This window comes from Alligator sinensis, unplaced genomic scaffold (genome assembly GCF_000455745.1).
Source record: "Alligator sinensis unplaced genomic scaffold, ASM45574v1 scaffold409_1, whole genome shotgun sequence".
Classification (NCBI taxonomy): Eukaryota; Metazoa; Chordata; order Crocodylia; family Alligatoridae; genus Alligator; species Alligator sinensis.
The window spans coordinates 105,871-124,618 of record NW_005842284.1 but is presented as its reverse complement, the minus strand read 5'-3'; the positions used below and the strand labels follow the sequence as shown (position 1 = coordinate 124,618).

Genomic DNA, 18,748 nt, shown 5'->3' with positions numbered 1-18,748 from the left:
TGTGGCGCCCAGAATTGCACGCAGTACTCCAACTGCGGTCTGACCAGTGCCCGATAGAGGGGAAGTATCACCTCCTTGGACCTATTCGTCATGCATCTGCTGATGTACGATAAAGTGCCATTGGCTTTTTTGATGGCTTCGTCACACTGCCGACTCATGTTCATCTTGGAGTTCACTAGGACTCCCAGATCCCTTTCCACTTCCATGCTACCCAGCAGGTCATTCCCTAGGCTGTAGGTGTGCTGGACATTTTTCCTCCCTAGGTGCAGCACTTTGCATTTCTCCTTGTTGAACTGCATTCTGTTGTTTTCTGCCCACTTGTCCAACGTGTCCAGGTCTGCTTGCAGCTGTTCCCTGCCCTCCGGCGTGTCCACTTCTCCCCATAGCTTTGTGTCATCTGCAGACTTGGACAGAGTACATTTCACTCCCTCATCCAAGTCACTGATGAAGACATTAAAGAGTATCGGTCCAAGGACCGAGCCCTGCAGGACCCCACTGCCCACACCCTTCCAGGTCGAAACTGACCCATCCACCACGACTCTCTGGGTGCGACCCTCCAGCCAATTCGCCACCCACCGGACTGTGTAGTCATCCAAGTCACAGCCTCTTAACTTGTTCACCAGTATGGGGTGGGATACCGTATCGAAGGCCTTCCTGAAGTCTAAGTATACGACATCCACCCCTCCTCCTGTGTCCAGGCATTTCGTAACCTGGTCATAAAAAGAGACTAGATTAGCCAGGCACGATCTGCCTGCTACGAACCCTTCTCATTTTATGAGATTTCTCATTCATAACATGCCACCCAAGATTTAGTCATACATTAAAGCAAAAGTTTTATAGATCTCAGGAAGTGAACACTACATGTATTTTCTTCTCCCATGGCAGATCTCACTTTTGGAGAATTTCTTCTTTTACATTTTACACAGTGAAATAATCCCATCAGCCAATGGTAAGTACAGAGGTTAAGATTTTCACCTGTGACCCATGGACACCCAGGGTTCTGCTAGCTATGTCTAAGGGATCCACAAAAGATGACTATGATCAATTAAAAGTATGTGAATACCCATACTTACAATTCAAAGGGGTCCGTATCTCCATTTAAAATTTTCTAGGGGTCTGCAAATGAAAAAGGTTGAAAACCACTGCTCTTATTGTCTTTGACATGTTAACTACAAACGTGTTGCCATAACCTACGTAGCTGAGGAAACTGATAATGTGATGTGGTGCTTTTCACTCTTAGGTCATCATTCACATTAGCTCAAGTGGAAATCAACAATCCGCTGGTAACCTAAGAGAAACAAGCTAGGGTATCAGCCCCGATTCACAGGGGACGAGTAAATGCATCATACACCCACCATTTCAACTGACACTGTTTTGTAGCTTCAGCACAGAAAACAAAGATGGAAAGGGCATGGAAAATGAATTACTTTCTCAACCTTAGATGTTCCTCACTTGCCCCTTGAATTATCCTGGAGAAGGAACATGGAGAAATATATCATTGCTCCATATGTTAACATGATAAATCACTAAAAGTGAAATTTACCTCTGTTTAAAGGACCAACACAAGCCTTTATGCACCAGTTAAGTCCCACTTTAGTCCTCAAAATAGGAACGCATGGATCTTGTGCCAGTCTTCTGCACAGGAAGGAATTTCTCCCCTCTGAAATTATGCAAAAAGGAAGAGATGTTAGTAATAGTTGGAGTACAAGCTCTGTATTTGCAAATCATCATCTAACTCATGAGGTCACTTTGCCCCAATCTCTTCAGACCCAATGATGTGATATTCTGAGCACTTCTTGCAAGGTGTTGGGTGTCCAGGCAGTGGGAGCTGAGGGCACACTGCACGGAATACAGACCTTGCAAGATGTCTGTTTGAACTCTCTCTGCCTCACTCTTCCCATTTGTAAGTAAGGATCATACTTGACCTCTTTCTGAGGATTAACTATAAAACACCTTCAGATCCTTGGGTATAGAAGCTATTGAAATAGGAAGGTGGTGGTGGTGTGTGTGTGTGTATATATATATATATATATATATATTCACATTTTGTCTGTCTTCTCTTAAGCTAAACTAACAAAAGGATTCCCTCTCCCAAACTTGGCCAATATTTCCTTGAAGAAACCTCTTATTAAAGTTGAGCAGGTAAGAATCTTGATTGCTTATGAAATGTTTATTCCTCTTCTTTCCTGACAGGACATGCTTTTTCTATGTATATATGACATTTTGCAGGCAGGATGCTGGTTGCATTTAGCTTTAACTAGTTAAGCAATTAACTGTGCTTGGGTTAAAGATGAAAAATTTCATACTGGCAGTTTCCCTTTAGAAATAAATATCTCTTTTTTGAGAAAAAGGTAAAACTGGACTAACTGTGCTGCCACCCCCTGGCCAAATGCGGTCAGAGAACCAAATTCAAAGCTGGAGGAGGTGCAACTTCCTGGAAGTCAAAAGTTGCACCTGCTTTTTTTTACCTTTTCTAAATTTGCATACCCAGGCTCTGAGTTCAGCCAGGCTGCACAAATATAAATGAGAACAGAATTCAACCGTCATGCGGCAGGAACAACTAGTGGTTTATATGTATATATTAGAATTAGAGTAATAATTTAATAATAATTCAGATTAAAATGCAGGACATTTTTGAAAATTCATGAGTTGCTGATGTTACTTACCCCAGCTCATCATTGGTTTCCCAAAATACCCTGTGAATTGGTGGTTACTGCTGCTGTGGTAAACAAATGGGAAAATACAGGACAATATTCTACCACTGTCCCTTGCTGCTGCCCATATTGTTTCGCCACAAGAAGACTTCAGCCCTTAATTTGGCTACATGACTGCTACATAATTGGAAGTCATAATAAATTAATTTTAAAAGAAATGAACCAGCCAATCTTATTACACCAGTGACTCACATTTTACGCTTTCCAGCCACACTGCCCAGATATAGGGATGTGGCAGAATGCATGACACAACTCAGGAATGGGAATACAACATGGTTATATGCTACCTTTGCATTTCACATATGGGCTATCTTTGTGGCAGACCAGTACCATGGTATAAGCTGGGGCCACCTGAAAGCTGTCCTAAATTGCACTGGTGCCAACAGCTCTCAAAGGACCAAAATGGGAGCTAGTAAGAGGCTATTAACATTCAGGAAAATCTTATTTACACCTCCTCTCTATCCACATTTCCTACACCAATAGCCAGGAGTGGGAGGTGGTATAGCAAAATTCACTGCACCATTTCTATGCCAACAGAAGTTTCCTCTAGCCTAGGGTGATTCTACCAGGACTAACCACAAACTTTAGGTATAGTGTCTGCTGGCAGTATGGTGAAAAGCAGCAAACTCCCATGGAAATTCTAGGTCTGTGTGCGTAAGTTTTGGTCCTTTTAAAGTTTCTTGTATTTTTTTAAGTCTATCTTCTCTTCCGTAAAGACCCTTACCCCATAACACTTAGTACAGAGTTAAAACAGAAAAAGTAAAGTTTCAGTCATCTGTAATTTAAGGCACTTCACTTTCTTGAATGTTCTTGTGTCCACAGGGCTATCTGTGGATTTCCACAGATGTAAACTATGAACAGTAAGGAAGGAGAGACCATTTGGATGGGTCAGGAGCCTCACAACTGATATAACTCTGAAGCCTGACCACGGCCCCTTTATACTGAAATTGCTTTTACTCTGATTTGAGAGAGAAGCCCAGAGGAAATATGGAAATGAGTGCTGCAATATTCAGAACATGTAATGATTGTAACAAGCAGGGAACCATGGAAAAGGATATTGTGGCATCTGTGTCTATGGTTAAGTGGGGGAAGCACTTTTATCCTGGACTTTGTACCTGCTGAAAAAATAACTGTTTTAAAAGGTTAAAATCTCTCTTTAATTGAAGTCTTATTATGTATTTTATGGAAGCTTCAGTATTCTTTACAGAGAGAAAAATGTATGCCAACGAGTTACAAATGCAGCTACTGAGCCACGTTTAATGGTCTGTTCCCTGTATAAACTTATTCTACTTTCAAATGAATGCATCGGTTATATTTAGGGATCTGTTCATTGTGCAGTTTTGCTATATTCATGGAAATTTTGAAAAAGGCGGTTTCTGCAATCACTGGCATTCCCCACAATTTTGTGTGGAATTGCTGGGGGGTGGGAAAAACAAGCTAAAAATAAAATGCTGGTTCCCCAGTGGGAGCCAGAGGCCACTGTGGCCCAGCCTCAACACACCAGGGAGGGGAGCTCCCAGCATGAAAGGGACCAGCCACGATAGTAGCCACCTCCTCCATTGATTTGGATAAGAGGGCTGTCTTTTATGCAGCCCTGCCAGTCTCCACCAATCAGGGGTGAGGCTGCTTGGGCCCCTCAGCCAATCAGTGGAGGTGAGGGACTTAACCCCCAAAAGACCGTGAAAATGGCACCAGATGTTGTGAGTAGTTTGCAATTTATATATATAAATTTACTTCACCTCTGTGTGCTTTAAGTAGGTCCCTAGTTATATTTAATATGAAATGGGAGCTATCCAAAAGTACTTCAAAGCCTCCTGACTCCAATGGGGATTAAAGTCTTCAGGGTTCAAATTAAATCTTTTCTCTTGAAAAACTCTTTCACAATCTCAATTTCAAGATATTTTCAAGCAGAATGTGTCTTCTTATTAGTGCTGGATCTACTTATTCTAGATGATACCAGATGGTACTCCCTCATACTGTTTTAAATTGTTCCTCTCTGCCCCTGTTGCTGAGACGCTTCAAATGTTTGTAGACTGTTATCTTGTCTCCTGTTAGCCATTGTTTACCCATCTTAGAGATGTTTAAGGATTTCAATATTTCCTCATGTAAAATATATTAATCCCTCTTGGTCTAACTTAGTACCATTTTGGAAATTCATTAGTATTTTCCCCATGAACTAGTTTAGTTCTTTAAAGAAGATGGGGTGGAAGCTAAAAACGCATTTCAGTAGACCAGAATGTTTTCAGATGTTATTGTCTTCCTCTTAGTTTGCTGCACTGCCGTTTATCATTGCCCTTTCTTTTCTTTCTTCTTCAGCCTTTTCAGAAGATAGTCTTATTAAAACATAAATCTGAGTCAAGACAGCCAGGGCTATGCCTGACCCAGTGGGTTGAAAAGCTCTAGGGCCACCTTAAAGTGGCCAGGCAGTCTGAGATGGCATCAGAGCTGGGTTCTGCTAGTTTTCAATCCATGATACTATTTCTGTCCAAGCCAATTTGAATAGATTTTGAGGCTATGTCTTCACTGCAGAAAATACATGTTTTTACACTGAAGTCCTAATGGAAGCAAAGTGCAGCTATTACTTTGACATAGTCAGCTTCTTAGGAAAAAGTTCTTCACAGTCAGGGTGGCCAGACTGTGAAATAAGCTCCCTCCAGAGGAGGTGCAGTCAACTACGCTGGAGATTTTCAAAGGGAGACTGGACGGTCACCTTGCTGGGGTCACTTGACCCCAATTGTCTTTCCTGCTTGGTGCAGGGGGCTGGACCCGATGATCTTCCAAGGTCCTTCCAGTCTTACAATCTATGAAACTCTATATCCTCCATTTGGGATTGCTCCTGCTACACTGAGGTAAAAAACATGGTGCCCAGGATATTTACAGCAAGTGGTAAATTTAAGTTGGCTATCTTCATGTAAAAATGCACTACTACTGCTTCTTTTTTCCCCCAGAGGAAGAGCAAGAGAATGTGCTGTTAGAAACTGGTGCTTTCTTCCCAGTTCTGTACACGACCTGAGGAAGATAACAGTCCCAAATCTCCCCAGTCTCACTAGGGCCATTTACATTTCTAGTGTAATTCTTTTTACTTTGAATGCCTTAAAATCATAGGGTGGCATAGTCCAACTTGTCAGCCCTGTAACTTTGCCATATGTCTCCAACTTATAACTTATCCTGGGACAATTTTAATTTTTATATCAACTCTTCCAAAGTTTAAGATGTTTTAAAAAGTTACAGAGTGAAAGGGGAAAAAAGGTGTGGGGAGGAGGGATTACAGTGGGAACTATTAGTTGTATTGCTTCTGATGACAAAAATGGAACATGAAAGGGGAAATGAAAATCTGAAATTTAAAAATTGCTTTGGAAAACATACATGAACATTTTCAGATAAGTTCATTTTGGAATCTCCTACTTAAAAAATCCAAAAACATCACTGAAAGTATTTTCCAGCCAGAATTACTGCATGTAGCAAAATGTCATTTTTTCAGCGGGATTTTGTTTTTCAGTCTGGTCTGGGTACTCTGAGGAGCAGCTTATATTTTAGCCCCACTGGCCATTTATTTTCAGAGGACTTCATGGATTGCAGCACAGCGAAACTCATGCGCAATGTGCTTTTGTTGCAAAAAAAGTCAACAGTATATACTGGGTTGTATTCAGCACTGGTAAGACCTCACCTGCAGTACCAAGCCACACACTTCAAGAAGGATGTGGGCAGTTTGGAAAGAATCCAGCAAAGAGCAGCAGAAATTATTTGGGACCTGGGAAACAAGACTTATGAGGAAAGACTTTAAGAAGTAGGGCAGGGATTTCAAACTGATCCAGCTCCATGGGTCAGATGAGTGGCACAGGGCTGATCCGTGGGCCACACTGGACCCACAGACCAGCCCTTCATTCCGGATCTGGAGCTGCTGCTGCCACAGGGCTGTGCAGTGCAGCCCCGGAGAGGCTGCCCCGTGCAGCATGGCTCTGGGGGCTGTGTTGCTCATGGAAGCTGTTCCGCCACTCTGGGACATGAGCTGGAATGGGTAACCTGTGCAGCACACGGGGCCATTCAGCACACCCTGTGTATCTTTGAGATCTCTGAACTAGGGCTAGGAAGAAGAGAAGACTGATGGGGGGATATGATAAGTCTTCAAATATGTGAACGGCAATTACAGAGGGGATGGAGATGGACTTTTCTCTGGCCACACAGGACAGGATGGGAGCAATGGCCTCAAGCTGCAACAGGGGAAATCCAGGTTGGAGATTAGAAGGAACTGCCTGAGTCTGAGGGTGGTCAGGCATTGGAACAGGCACCTAGAGACACTGTGGAATCTGCCTCTCTGAAAGTTTTCAAGATAAGGTTGGACAGATGCTTGGCTGGGAGGATTTAAGACAGGGCCAGGCAAAGTCCGGCCCATGGGCCAGATGAGGCCCATAGCGGACTCCATTTCCCAACAGCCCCTGCCCATGTTGCTGCAGCCAGTTTCCATGGAAATGCCAGTAGCTGCAGCGCCATGACAATGCGGGATTTCCATGCGAGGCAGGTGGGAAGTGGATCACAGCTCTGCCCCGGCTCCAGACCACACTGTCATCACTGGAAGATCCCAGCACCAGAGCAGCTCCCCACCCAGCCATGTGCCCTGCCAGCACTGCTGGGGCCAGTCTCAAAAACCCTGGCCTCAAGCTGTCACCATGCCATGCTGCTGGTCTTCGTGGAAACTGGCTGCAGCAACACAGGCAGGGGCTGCTGGGAAATAGGGTCTGGCCACCAGCTGGATCCACCATTTTGCCCACCCCTGGCTTAAGGGCAGGATAGATGTGCACCTTTACGGACCAAAGCCAGAGGTTCCTTGTGGAGGGGTATTGCTCTTCTGCTCAGGGTCAGGCTGATCATCACTTTTGGAGTCAGGAAGGAATTTTGCCCTGTGATCAGATTGGTACGGACAGGGGTTGTGTGGCCCTCTACCCAGGATGTCTTGAGCATCTATTGACGTTTTATAGAAGCAGGACGTTGGCCACCATGGTTCCCCTGCTTCACCTGCAGTAAGTGAGGGTGTCTGGCCTGTGTCAACTGACAGTCTAATGCAGAGTTTAGATTAGGGATTGGATAGGATGGTTTGGAGAGGGATGCTCCTGCCTCAGGCAGGCGGTTGGACTAGATGCGACATTGGAAGGTCTCTGTAGCCCTGCTTCTCTAGGACTCTATGAAGCCAAGTTTCCTTCATCACATGGCCAGGATGGTCCAGGCAGGGATATGAACGTGTGCCCCCTGCAGCTGGGCGGGCATGGCGGCGGTGGGAGCGCGGTGGCGGTAAGCAGGGGAGCTCCCGCAGACGTCACCAGCACTGTTGGTGGCAGGGGGGAGGGCGAGCATCGACCAGGGGTCAGCGACCACCCACAGATGCCACCGCAAGCATTGGCAGCAGCCAGCGGGGATCATGGACCACCCACAAATGCCACTGACAGTGTTAGCAGCAGGGTGGCGAGCAGCGACTGCCCACAAGCTGTCGGTGGCACCTTTTTGCATGCTCAGGAGGTGCATGTGCACCCACATGCACCCCTACACATCACCCATGGGCAGGGAGGATCTTACCTTGAGCAGAGGCCTAGCCTAGATGACCCTGTGCAGCCCCTTCCAGCCCTCCTCTCCTCGGATACTAATGCAGCCCCCTAAGCTCCATTCTGTGGGGCTCCCTGCCTTTTAGCACTGGGGTGTGGTGCTCATCGGTACTGTTGTGTCTGCCATTAACACATGATGTCAGGCCGAGCCAGGTGCACTGCCCCCTGCCCCACCGGCTGAGAAGGCTGCCAGCGCTGTGCACTTACTGCAGAGACAAGGCAGGGTCTAGGGGGCACCACAGGGGTCCCTTCCGGCTGGTCAGCATTCCCAGATCTTAAATATGAAATTGCATTGGAAGCTCAAAATTACTGTATTTGCTGAAAAAGTATCGTAGGCTGAAAAATATGCAAATAAGCATGCAAATAAGTCGTCGTCTTTATTTTATATTCCTCCCTGTAAGTCGCCAGCGAGTGAATGAGTGAGAACTGGGTCGTCAAAGCTGAAACACTTCTTTATTCGGAGGCAAGCCGTCATAAGAAAGTGCTGACAACAAACCCAACAATTAGTTGAGGACTCCCTGAGTTGTTGAGTTTTACATGTGCTGTGTCAATTTGCATATTAGTTGAGTTTTGCGTATGCTGTATCAATTAGCTGCCTCAAAATTATCGTGCCCTTTGAACACTGTTGCTATTACTGACCGTACAAGGCTTGCAGTGGCACAAATACAGTCATGATCGCACACCTGGTAACGCTGCGCCAGCAATTAGACAACAAGCTGATGAAGTTTGAGCCTCGGGGGATCCCGTCCGGGCATCTCCCTCACCCCGCCCCAGACTCTCGCTTTTTCAGCTAGCGTGAGCCTTGGTGGCTTCCGTCCGCATCTGGCCGGCGCTATAGAGCCACCGTGACACGGAGCCGCCACCGCCACCATGAGCCGGAGCTACAATGACGAGCTGCAGTACCTGGATAAGCTCGACAAGAACTGCTGGCGCATCAAGAAGGGTTTTGTGCCCAACATGAACGTGAGCGCGGGGCTGGCCCGGGGCCGTAGCGGTCCGGCCGGGGGGGGGGAGCGGACGTGCCCGTGGAGGCCGCGCGCTTGGGGGCGGGAGGGCCTCCCCTCGGGGCTGATTGTGGCCTTTGCTCACTGCGGCGCATGCGCAGGTGGAAGGCGTCTTCTATGTCAACGACCCGCTGGAGAAGCTCATGTTCGAGGAGCTGCGGAACGCCTGCCGCGGCGGCGGTGAGTGCCCGCGTCTGCGCGGATTCCCCCCCCCCGGACCTGCCGTTGGGGTCAAACGTTCACGTTCCTTTGTGGAACTCGGGTCCTGCTCCCAGTGACTGGAGCTGCGGCCGCGAGCCCCGCCCCCGGGCTGCCCCGGGGTACCATCATGTCAACCCTGGTACCACGTGCGATCAGTGATAGTAAACGTGTGGTAACTTTGTAGGCAGCCAATTGGTGCAGCTTATGCAAAACCCAGGTTACTCAGGAAATCTTAACAGACTTCTAGGTTTGCTGCCAGAACTCTTATGACGCTTCCCTCGAAATAAATGCTTCAAGTGGGACCTAGTTCTCATTCACTTGCTCACTGGTGACTTAGAGAGAGCGATATAAAGTAAATAAGACATTTGCATGCTTTTCTGCATATTTTTCAGCAAATGCGATTAATTTTGAGCTTCCAATACAATAATTCCATATTTAGGACCTGGTAGTGGAGAGCCCTGCTGGGGCCAGGCAGGCGGCACTGCTGCTGTAGTCAGAGTCATAGAAAATGAGGGTTGGACAGGACCCCAGGAGGCATCTAGTCCACTCCCTCTGCTCACAACAGCACCATTCCTGCCTACCTCATCCCAGCCAGAGTTTTGTCTGGCCAGGTTTTCAAAACCTCCAGTTGAGCAGTGACAAAGGATCTGACCCATGGAGTCCCAGCCCCTAGTGCTGCCCCTGGGTCTCGCAGTACTGGATCAGCCCCATGTGAAGGGCACCAGCTGCAGGATGCATGTGGCACCCAGTTCGGGCCTCATGCTATACGCCTGCCCTGTCCAGAGCAGACATCACATGCCGGACATCCAGGACTGGCACCGAGAGTGCTGGATCCAGCACACGGGGCATACTTCAGCCGTGACCTGGAAAGGACTCTGAAGAGAGGCTAAATAAGATTACTTCTTGTGGCCCAGTTACTCTGATTTCTGATACTTGCCAACAAGTGTCACTTCTGGTATTGCTTTCTGTTGCATCAACAGCTCTTCTATCAGAAATCAGTTTGGGTGCATCTTAATTGAGTATTGGTCACGTCTTGTTGGGGTTTTGGGGGGGGGGGTTCTTTCCTAAAAATCTCCTACTTTAGCACAGGTAGAAGCACTATGTAAATTGTGAACCAACATTATTTGCTGTCCAAGGGCCTTATAGGATGTCAAAATGCCTGCAGTTGCTCTATTCTAGTACAGCTTGATTTACAGAGGTGCACAGATGCATCGGGTCATATCGTATTGGCACCAGTAAAAGGAAAATTGACATTATCAGCAGTCATCCTTTTTTGTCTGATGTGGCCAATTTAATGTTGCCAATAAATGCTGCATGCATGGGCACAGCAGCAGCATGCGCACAGCCAGTCTGGCAGCTTGGAGAACAGCATCTGGCTGGTAAGTCTGGAGGGGAGGGACAGGGGGAGGCATATTGAGGCCCCTGTGGTGAGGGAGGGAGTGGGACAGGTGATTGGGCAGGGGCAGGCACTGCCCAGCTAGAGTGGGAAGTGGGATAGAGCCCTGAGTGGCTCACTCAGAGGTGCGGGGGGGGGGAAGCTGCGCACGCCGCTGGGGGAGGCATGAGGGACACACTTCCCAGATCTGTGCGCAAGGTGAGGGGGGGCGGGTAGCTGCTGCAGGCTGGCGCTGGGGGCAGCATCAGGCTCTTCCGGGGGCAGGGTGAGGCTGCGCTGGGGGCAGGCAATAGTGGCACTGCGAGCAGGGGTTGGGGCTCTGGTGAATTTTGAGGTGGCTTAGCCCACTCTGTAGCCTCTTCTTCCTCCCAGCACCACCAACAACCCTGTGGGGAAGAACCCAGCACTGGTCCCAGCCTACAGTGGCAGCCCTCCCTTGCCCTCGCCTTGTGGGGGCCCCCATGCCTTACCTGGGGTTGTGAGCAGCGACAGGAGCCACCCTCACAAGCCACTTGGGGCTTTGTCCTGTGCTCTTCCCTGCCCTGGCTGGGCAGCACCTGCCCCTGCCTCACTCCCTCCCTTGCTGTGGGGGCCTCAATTTTTTTATGCCCAGCCCCACACCACCCCAACTTACCAGCTAGACTCTGTTCTCCAAGCTGCCGGGCTTGCATATCAGTAATCGGATTGGTATCGGCTGATATGGCTTTTTAATAATTGGCCATTGCTATCAGCCCAAAAAATCTGCATCCCTACACTGGTACAAAACAATAGCAGGAGAACTTAAGGAAATCTGTGGGTAGTGAAACTCTACCACCCCCGAAGTGCGGGGTGTCAGATTGGAACAAATTAGTAATGAGCAAAGGTTACCCAGAGTTGAGCCAGCAACTCAAAACGTGCTTGTATGATTCATGCTCCTTGTATGAGCCTTTAGTTGTCTTCTTTCAGGTGCTGGTGGCTTCCTGCCTGCCATGAAACAAATTGGGAATGTGGCTGCACTACCTGGCATTGTCCATGTGAGTAACTGCTCTGAAGAATTATTCTTTCTTCCCTTCATGTTTCTGAATAGTATTCTTTTCCAAATGAAAGATACATAGAGGGCTAAGTTACAAGAGTCTGTGCTAGGAGCCTGCCCATGACAAAAGGGTTCTTGGCCCTTGCAAGGGCTGCCTGTCCAAATACGCTTGACAGAAGCAGAAGTATTTAGGCATTACATCAACTTGATCTTGTCTAATCATTTTCAAATTGATTTATTTTCTTCTCCTGCTACGTAGGCCTTGCTTCCTGCTACTGTTAACAGAAGCAGTCTGTGGTCGGTTGTAAGGGAGGAAAAAAGCCCATGCCAGTGTCATTTTGAGTAGAACTACTGTATGTGGCTCATAGTAGCTACTAAAGATCCCTTCGATCAATAAGATGTTTCTGGTAACCAGTCTATATACTGAGTGGAGCCTGAGAGAATCAACTTGGAGAAACTCTTGCAGGGTGCAAGTTCTTGGCAGTGCAGTTTTAAAATTGGTAGAGAGTTGGGAAGCTTAAAATGCAAGTTGAATTTAGTGCTAATGACTTGGCACTACCTATAGCCAGGCGTAGTGCATGTAACTGGTGTGAAAGCTTTTGTACATCTCTGCAGTACTGCTTCATCCTGAAGAACTTCCAGTATTGTGTTTTATTTGTACAGTGGAAAAGGTGCAGTAGGGCAGGCTTAGAACCCCTTTTCCCAGTTAAATTTTGAAACAGATTCTCCCTTGTTAATGGGTAGCATCCATGTTTCCTGCCTTGTATTGTCTTCCATGTTAGCTCTGCCAACCTTCCTCTGAAATCAAGCCTTTTCTCTGTGTGTGTGTGTGTGTGTGTGTGTGTGTGTGTGTGTGTGTGTGTGTGTGTGTGTGTGTGTGTGTGTGTGTGTGTGTAATAAGTCAACAGCTATGTTCTTGCAAGTAGGATATAATTACAGTGAAAGCCTTCAAAAAGCAAATATGGTACTGGAGTATTGCTTCATTCATGGTATCTCCTGAACTTTGAATATATTATATCCCCTCAAGGGGCTTAATATTCAGCCATGGCAGATGTCTGATCTGTGTGTATGTCTCTGCCTTTGTTCTGTATTTGGTTATTAAAGTCATGTTCTGTGGGACTTCTGGTGCAGTTCCTTGCCTCTACCTGTTGGAAATGAGGCATTGTGTTCCAATGTACTTGTGTAGGGGAAAGGACACCAGAATGTGGCGTTCTTTAGGCAGTGTTTGGTGTGGGGGGCATAGTATGTTACTAATTTCATTTGGTGTCTGATACTGTTGCATAGTTTAATTGTTTGTCATGGTGATTCAGCAAAAACATCAGACTTCTAATGTGGGGAAATGCTTGAGCATCCCCACTTATTAATACTACTACTAATAATATTATTATTATTCTTTTTATATTGAGGGAAAAGTCCTTTCAAGCTTACTTTTAAGGGATGTAAAGGATCAGTGAAAGCTCTTCACTTGTTTGTGGATCATCGTAACATAAATGACAAACCAGTTTACTTACCTGTCTCTTACATGCTGCATCATTACTCTGTGTTCTTAAGTCATTGGGTTTGTATGTAATTATACATTTTAAGAATAGAAAACATGCAGTCTTTTCTGCTTGCTCTTATTTCTTGGCTTTCTCCCTTTTTCTTTTGTGCTTTGCAGTCTGCTAGCATTGTGGCTAACCCCCAGTCCCTTTTCAGCTTCTGTGCCTTTTGAACATGGGTTTGTCCATATTAAATCCAGCTTCACTGAATAAGATGAATTTTGCCTGAGGCAGCTGAAGCCTGAAGGTTAAAACCTTATTAGCTTAGCTACCATTTGACTGCAGTCCATAGGGTGCATTGTGTGTCAGCACTGAATTTGAGAACTCTGATGCAGATGAACAAACCAGTTATCCACATGGCAAGTCTCCCTAAAACAATTAAGGGTCTTGGTATGTAGTTTGTTTCTGATACAAGGATGTGTATTTTAAAAGCCTGTTTAAACTTACTTTCAGAGATCCATTGGGCTTCCCGATGTCCATTCTGGCTATGGGTTTGCTATTGGCAACATGGCTGCCTTTGATATGAGTGACCCAGAGGCAGTGGTGTCACCAGGTAAGACTAACTTGAATCTGATCTAATCTACCTATTAGAAATCTTCTAGGGCGTTTTTCTTGCTTTTAGAGATTTCCAGGTCTGTAAAATAAAAAAGTGAAAAACAAAACGTGTTAATAGTGATGCAAAAGGCTTTTTCTTTACCGAGTCCTAAGTTTCTGCACCTAGACACCTGGGTATCTGTTATGAAGCAACTAATTATATCCAAATCGCCTGCACTAGGAAGGATTTTGCCCTCATTGTACTGCCTTGCTGTCTGGTTCACTGAGAGGACAAGCTAGAATTCTGAGCTTTTCTTTAGTATAGAGAATAAAAGAAGAACAAGGGTTTTTATTTTCAAGTATTTAAAATGCATGTCCTTTTTGGGTTATGTTGAGGATTTAGAATCTTAAACAGGCAAAATATTGAAGAGCGTTTCAGTTGACTCCTATTAACACTATACAGATATTTCCGTGCTGGCATTCAACAGTAGCTCTGGTCTTTAAGAGTTAGAGATTGGCTTACACCTGAAATGAGTTGGGTTTGTTTATTTTTACCCTTTGGAAAGGGTTTATATGAGTAGCAAGAATACCTTGAGTTGCTATTAGCTATGGTAAACATCTAAGCACTTCTTGAATCTTAAGTCTTTGGCCTCAGCATCTTTCTTTGGTACAAAATTCAGAGTTCCTTCCTGATATAACAATTTTTTTTTTAACTTTCCACTTAACTTCGTCAGATGGCCCCTTCTTATGTGACAAGGAGAGCAGAAGCCTTTGATCCACCTTCCTCTGACCAGCCCTAATTTCAAAGGTTCCCAACCATGAGCCATGAAGTGTTTGGCTGCTGGGTCGTGGCACAAGGCCCTTGCTCAAACCCCCATCTGTCCACCTGGGCAAGCGGTTTTCACTGCCAGCAGGCATATTCAGGATTAAAACTGGGGGGTGAGGCAGCCCCGGGAGGGAGGCAGCCCGTTTGACACATCCCAGTACACAGGAAAAGAAAAAGGGTTGGGAACCGCTGCCTTATTTAATAGATACAGGTCTTGTACCCTTTTATGTGTCTCCTAAGATAAACAATCTCATTCTTTCCAGTCTTTCCCTTTCAGTTTTTTTTCCCATGTTCTTGACTTCTCACTACTTTGCTGATCCCTTCTAGTTTTGCAATAAAGTATCTCTTAACATAACCCAAGAAGTTTGCACTCTCATGCCAGACATGCCAGTAAGAGAGCTTGCTCTCTGACTCTGTTACTGTTGACAGCATATTAGGAGCTACCTACCTGAATTCAGACTTCTGTTTTTAAATAGCTGCAACTGAACATGGAAAAGCCTGATCTTGGTAGGGTAGAAGCCAATGTGTTGTGTAGCTTATGTAACATTGTTCTAGTGGTTAATAAGGTAAAAGGTTTGTGAAGGCTTGCACTTTTTGTACCCCTGATCTACTACGGCATCCTTGCAGCACTAAGTGAAGGAGCTATAGCCTCTGTTAAAAGTGTTCCAGAATTTACCCTCTTTAGGTGGTTTCACCATTAGTTTGTCAGGAGCCTCAGGACTGCAGGTAAATTCCTTGACATGGAGCAGTCTACAGCTGTTCTTTCAGAAGACCAAAGAAGGCTTCCTGTCCCAGTATACTGTCAGGAAGCACATCATCATTAACATGACTATGGGAGAAAATCGCAACATAAAACTTTGTGCCTCACAAATAAGCAATACTCTGTGAACTGTGTTTTTATTCTGAGCATTACACTTTTTTTCAGGTGGTGTTGGTTTTGACATCAACTGTGGTGTCCGCTTACTGCGTACGAATCTGGATGAATGTGATGTACAGCCTGTGAAGGAACAGCTTGCTCAGGCGATGTTTGACCATATTCCTGTGGGTGTGGGTTCCAAGGGTGTCATCCCCATGAATGCCAAGTAAGAAGATGACTTTTGGTGGGTTGTTTTTTGTTTGTTTGTTTGTTTGGGGGGGGGGGGGAGGTTGTGTGCGTCTTAGGGATGAAGAGTGCTTATCCTTTGTAAACCCCTTAACAAAGCAGGTGGAGAGCTGAAAGGAAAATGAGGGAACTTATTGAGCTGTTTAGTTGCTTCTCACTTCTCCCAGTCCCCACGGGCTGAAATAATCATTAAAGCACAGACCTAGGGGTTCTCTAGAAGACTGAGGATTGGTTGAGTGATTTATCACTCTTCCTAATGGAGGCTTTCTATAATAAGGGCATAGACAAATGTGTGCTTGGAGTGGCTTCCAAAGGGGAGAGGGAGTTGCTGCTCTCATGCCAACTTTTATGTTATAATAGTGTGCCGCAAACTCTAGTGAAGTGTAGCAAGACCTCTCCAATTTCAATCCTAGGTTAAAGTTGGACAGTTCAGCTCACTTGTCTACAGGCTTATGCAACAAGTGGAAGCATAACAGCTGCTCTGTGTTCCTGAGCAGCAGCAGTGGCATCTTCCCTTCTGAAGCTGCTCCAAGTGTGCATTTGTCCATGCCCAAATGCAGGCAGCAATGTTAAAGGCAGCTTTCATTTTAGTAAGCAGGAGAGGACATGATGAATTGGCAAATAGTTTTAATAACAAGTGACTATAGTCTTTGCTTTTGGGTTGTCAAGAAAGGCTTGGATGACAACCTTATTTCACACAGCAGGGGCACTTACTGCTTATGCTTATTTAAGAGCTTGATGGATGCATCTTGATTTGCAGGGACTTGGAAGAGGCCCTGGAGATGGGTGTGGACTGGTCTCTTCGGGAAGGATATGCTTGGGCAGAGGACAAAGAGCACTGTGAGGAATATGGGAGGATGCTGCAGGCTGATCCTAATAAGGTCTCCTCAAGAGCAAAGAAAAGGGGTCTGCCTCAGGTAATGTTACTTGTGAAGTGGTGGTAAGCTCTCCCAGCTTTCTCATGACAAAATGAGTAAGTAGATCCTGTCATTTCCATGCGTTATTCCCTGTGTCAGCTCTCAGGGTGCGTGTATCAGTCATCTGGGGGTTTTGTTTTTAAAGGTGATTTCTCAGAAGTGGAATAAAAGAAACATAACCAGAGAAGTGTACTGCTAATCCTACCTATATATTAAAATAGGTTATAGTAAAGAGTTTGTGAGGCACCCTCCCTTTATGTTGATAAATAGCTAGTATGGGCTGGGTGATTCCTTGGCTATTAATCTTTGCCAGCCCCTTAACAATTGTAGTTACTCTAGAGGTTTATTTGTCGGGTTTTTTTTCCCTGTTGTATGAGCTAGCAGTGGTGTGTTACCTGCTTCTCCCTCCTTCCACACCCCACCCCTTAGACTAAATAATGTAACTTAGTCCCATTTTCACAGTGATTTGTCAGTCTTCAGGTTTGTATGCAGCTAAATTAAGATAATGTGCTATGAATGCAACTCAAGGGCCTTGTCTTTCAGTTCCTTTTAATACTTACTAATATAATGTAGTTTCATAGCATTTTAGTTTTTTTTTTTTTTTTTTTTAATTTAATAGATCCTAATTATCTCTCACACTTCCCTTGTAAAGTAGGTAATTGGCAGTTCATAGCTGAGGAAAGAGACCTAAAGGTTAAGTGAGGTGCCTTAGTCCACCAAGTCAGCTTTAGGCTCATCTTCTTTCCCATGTCAAATCAATATTAAGTAAAGTTTTCTTCTAATTGACAGCTGGGTACTCTGGGAGCAGGGAACCATTATGCAGAGATCCAGGTTGTGGATGACATCTATAATGAGTATGCTGCCAGGAAGATGGGCATCGACCACAAAGGACAAGTGTGTGTAATGATCCACAGTGGCAGCAGAGGTCTGGGCCACCAAGTTGCTACAGGTATATTTTGTGATAACATGCTACTTTCTATCTTCTTCCAGGTATTACAACATTTTTGTAATGCTTTGCAGCTTGCTCACAACAAATAACATTGTCAAATCGAGCTTATTAGGATAGTCTTGGCCATGAACACCATGTGCCCCCGGAGGCTGGGGGGCCACAGCGAGCTCCCACAGGCGGTGGCAGTGGCAGGAGCATGGTGGCGGCAAGCAAGGAGCTCCTGCAGGCGGCCCTAGCGCTTGGCCACAGTGCTGGGGCCGGGGGGGTTGTGATGAGTGCCAACCAATGGTCGGCAACCACCCACAGATGCTGCCAGCAGTGTCAGCGGCAGCCAGCTGCGATCGCAAACCACCGGCAGTATTAATGGCGCTTTTTTGCAGGGGGTGCACTGCCAAGCTCGGGGGGGGTGCGCGTGCAGATTATTTCTGAGGCAGAAATATTAGGAAGAGAAGAAAAGGCACTGTAACTCATTAGTGCAATAAGTCAATGTCTCGCGCACGCACACACACACACACTTCTCTTTCTTTTCTCTCTAAAGATGGTGTTGAAAAGTTCTGTACAGCAGAAATTGTTATACCACAGATTCACTTTAACCTCCTCTGTATAGCTAGAAGGTTCAATGATCTACTTTGGGGGTGGAGGGGAGGAGAGAGAGAGATGCTTTGCAATCCAAATCCTTCTAGAGTTCAATGAGAGTCTTTCCACCAACTTCAGTGAGCTTTGAATCAAAAGCCCTAATCTAATCTTTGAAGAGAGCTGCATATCTTGTCTATAAATTCAGACTTATTACCTCCTTCAGAGCAAAAAGATGCATGCTACTTTGTTTTGCATGTTTTTCCACAGATGCATTGGTGGCCATGGAGAAAGCTATGAAACGAGACAAGATCATAGTGAATGATCGCCAGCTGGCATGTGCCAGGATTGCTTCTCCAGAGGGACAGGACTACTTAAAAGGAATGGC

General features: G+C 45.8%; 2 protein-coding genes across 2 annotated transcripts in view; both read left to right on the top strand.

The window, feature by feature from the left end:
- BPIFC (BPI fold containing family C) overlaps positions 1–3,978 on the top strand; it is a gene marked incomplete at its 5' end in the record, with an annotated part of 17,451 nt that extends 13,473 nt beyond the window's left edge. Inside the window, 3 exons of the mRNA XM_025209331.1 lie at positions 886–949; positions 2,066–2,142; positions 3,537–3,978. Of these exons, the coding sequence (XP_025065116.1) occupies positions 886–949; positions 2,066–2,142; positions 3,537–3,578 (183 nt within the window). The remainder of the gene's footprint in view (positions 1–885; positions 950–2,065; positions 2,143–3,536) is intronic.
- Positions 3,979–9,075: 5,097 nt separating this feature from the next.
- RTCB (RNA 2',3'-cyclic phosphate and 5'-OH ligase) overlaps positions 9,076–18,748 on the top strand; it is a 15,028-nt gene continuing 5,355 nt past the window's right edge. The window contains exons 1-8 of the mRNA XM_006028018.2: positions 9,076–9,271; positions 9,414–9,492; positions 11,855–11,922; positions 13,913–14,012; positions 15,745–15,901; positions 16,682–16,838; positions 17,628–17,787; positions 18,631–18,748. The exon at positions 18,631–18,748 is cut by the window's right edge and continues 55 nt beyond it. Coding sequence (XP_006028080.1) covers positions 9,179–9,271; positions 9,414–9,492; positions 11,855–11,922; positions 13,913–14,012; positions 15,745–15,901; positions 16,682–16,838; positions 17,628–17,787; positions 18,631–18,748 — 932 coding nt within the window. The 5' untranslated portion in view covers positions 9,076–9,178. The remainder of the gene's footprint in view (positions 9,272–9,413; positions 9,493–11,854; positions 11,923–13,912; positions 14,013–15,744; positions 15,902–16,681; positions 16,839–17,627; positions 17,788–18,630) is intronic.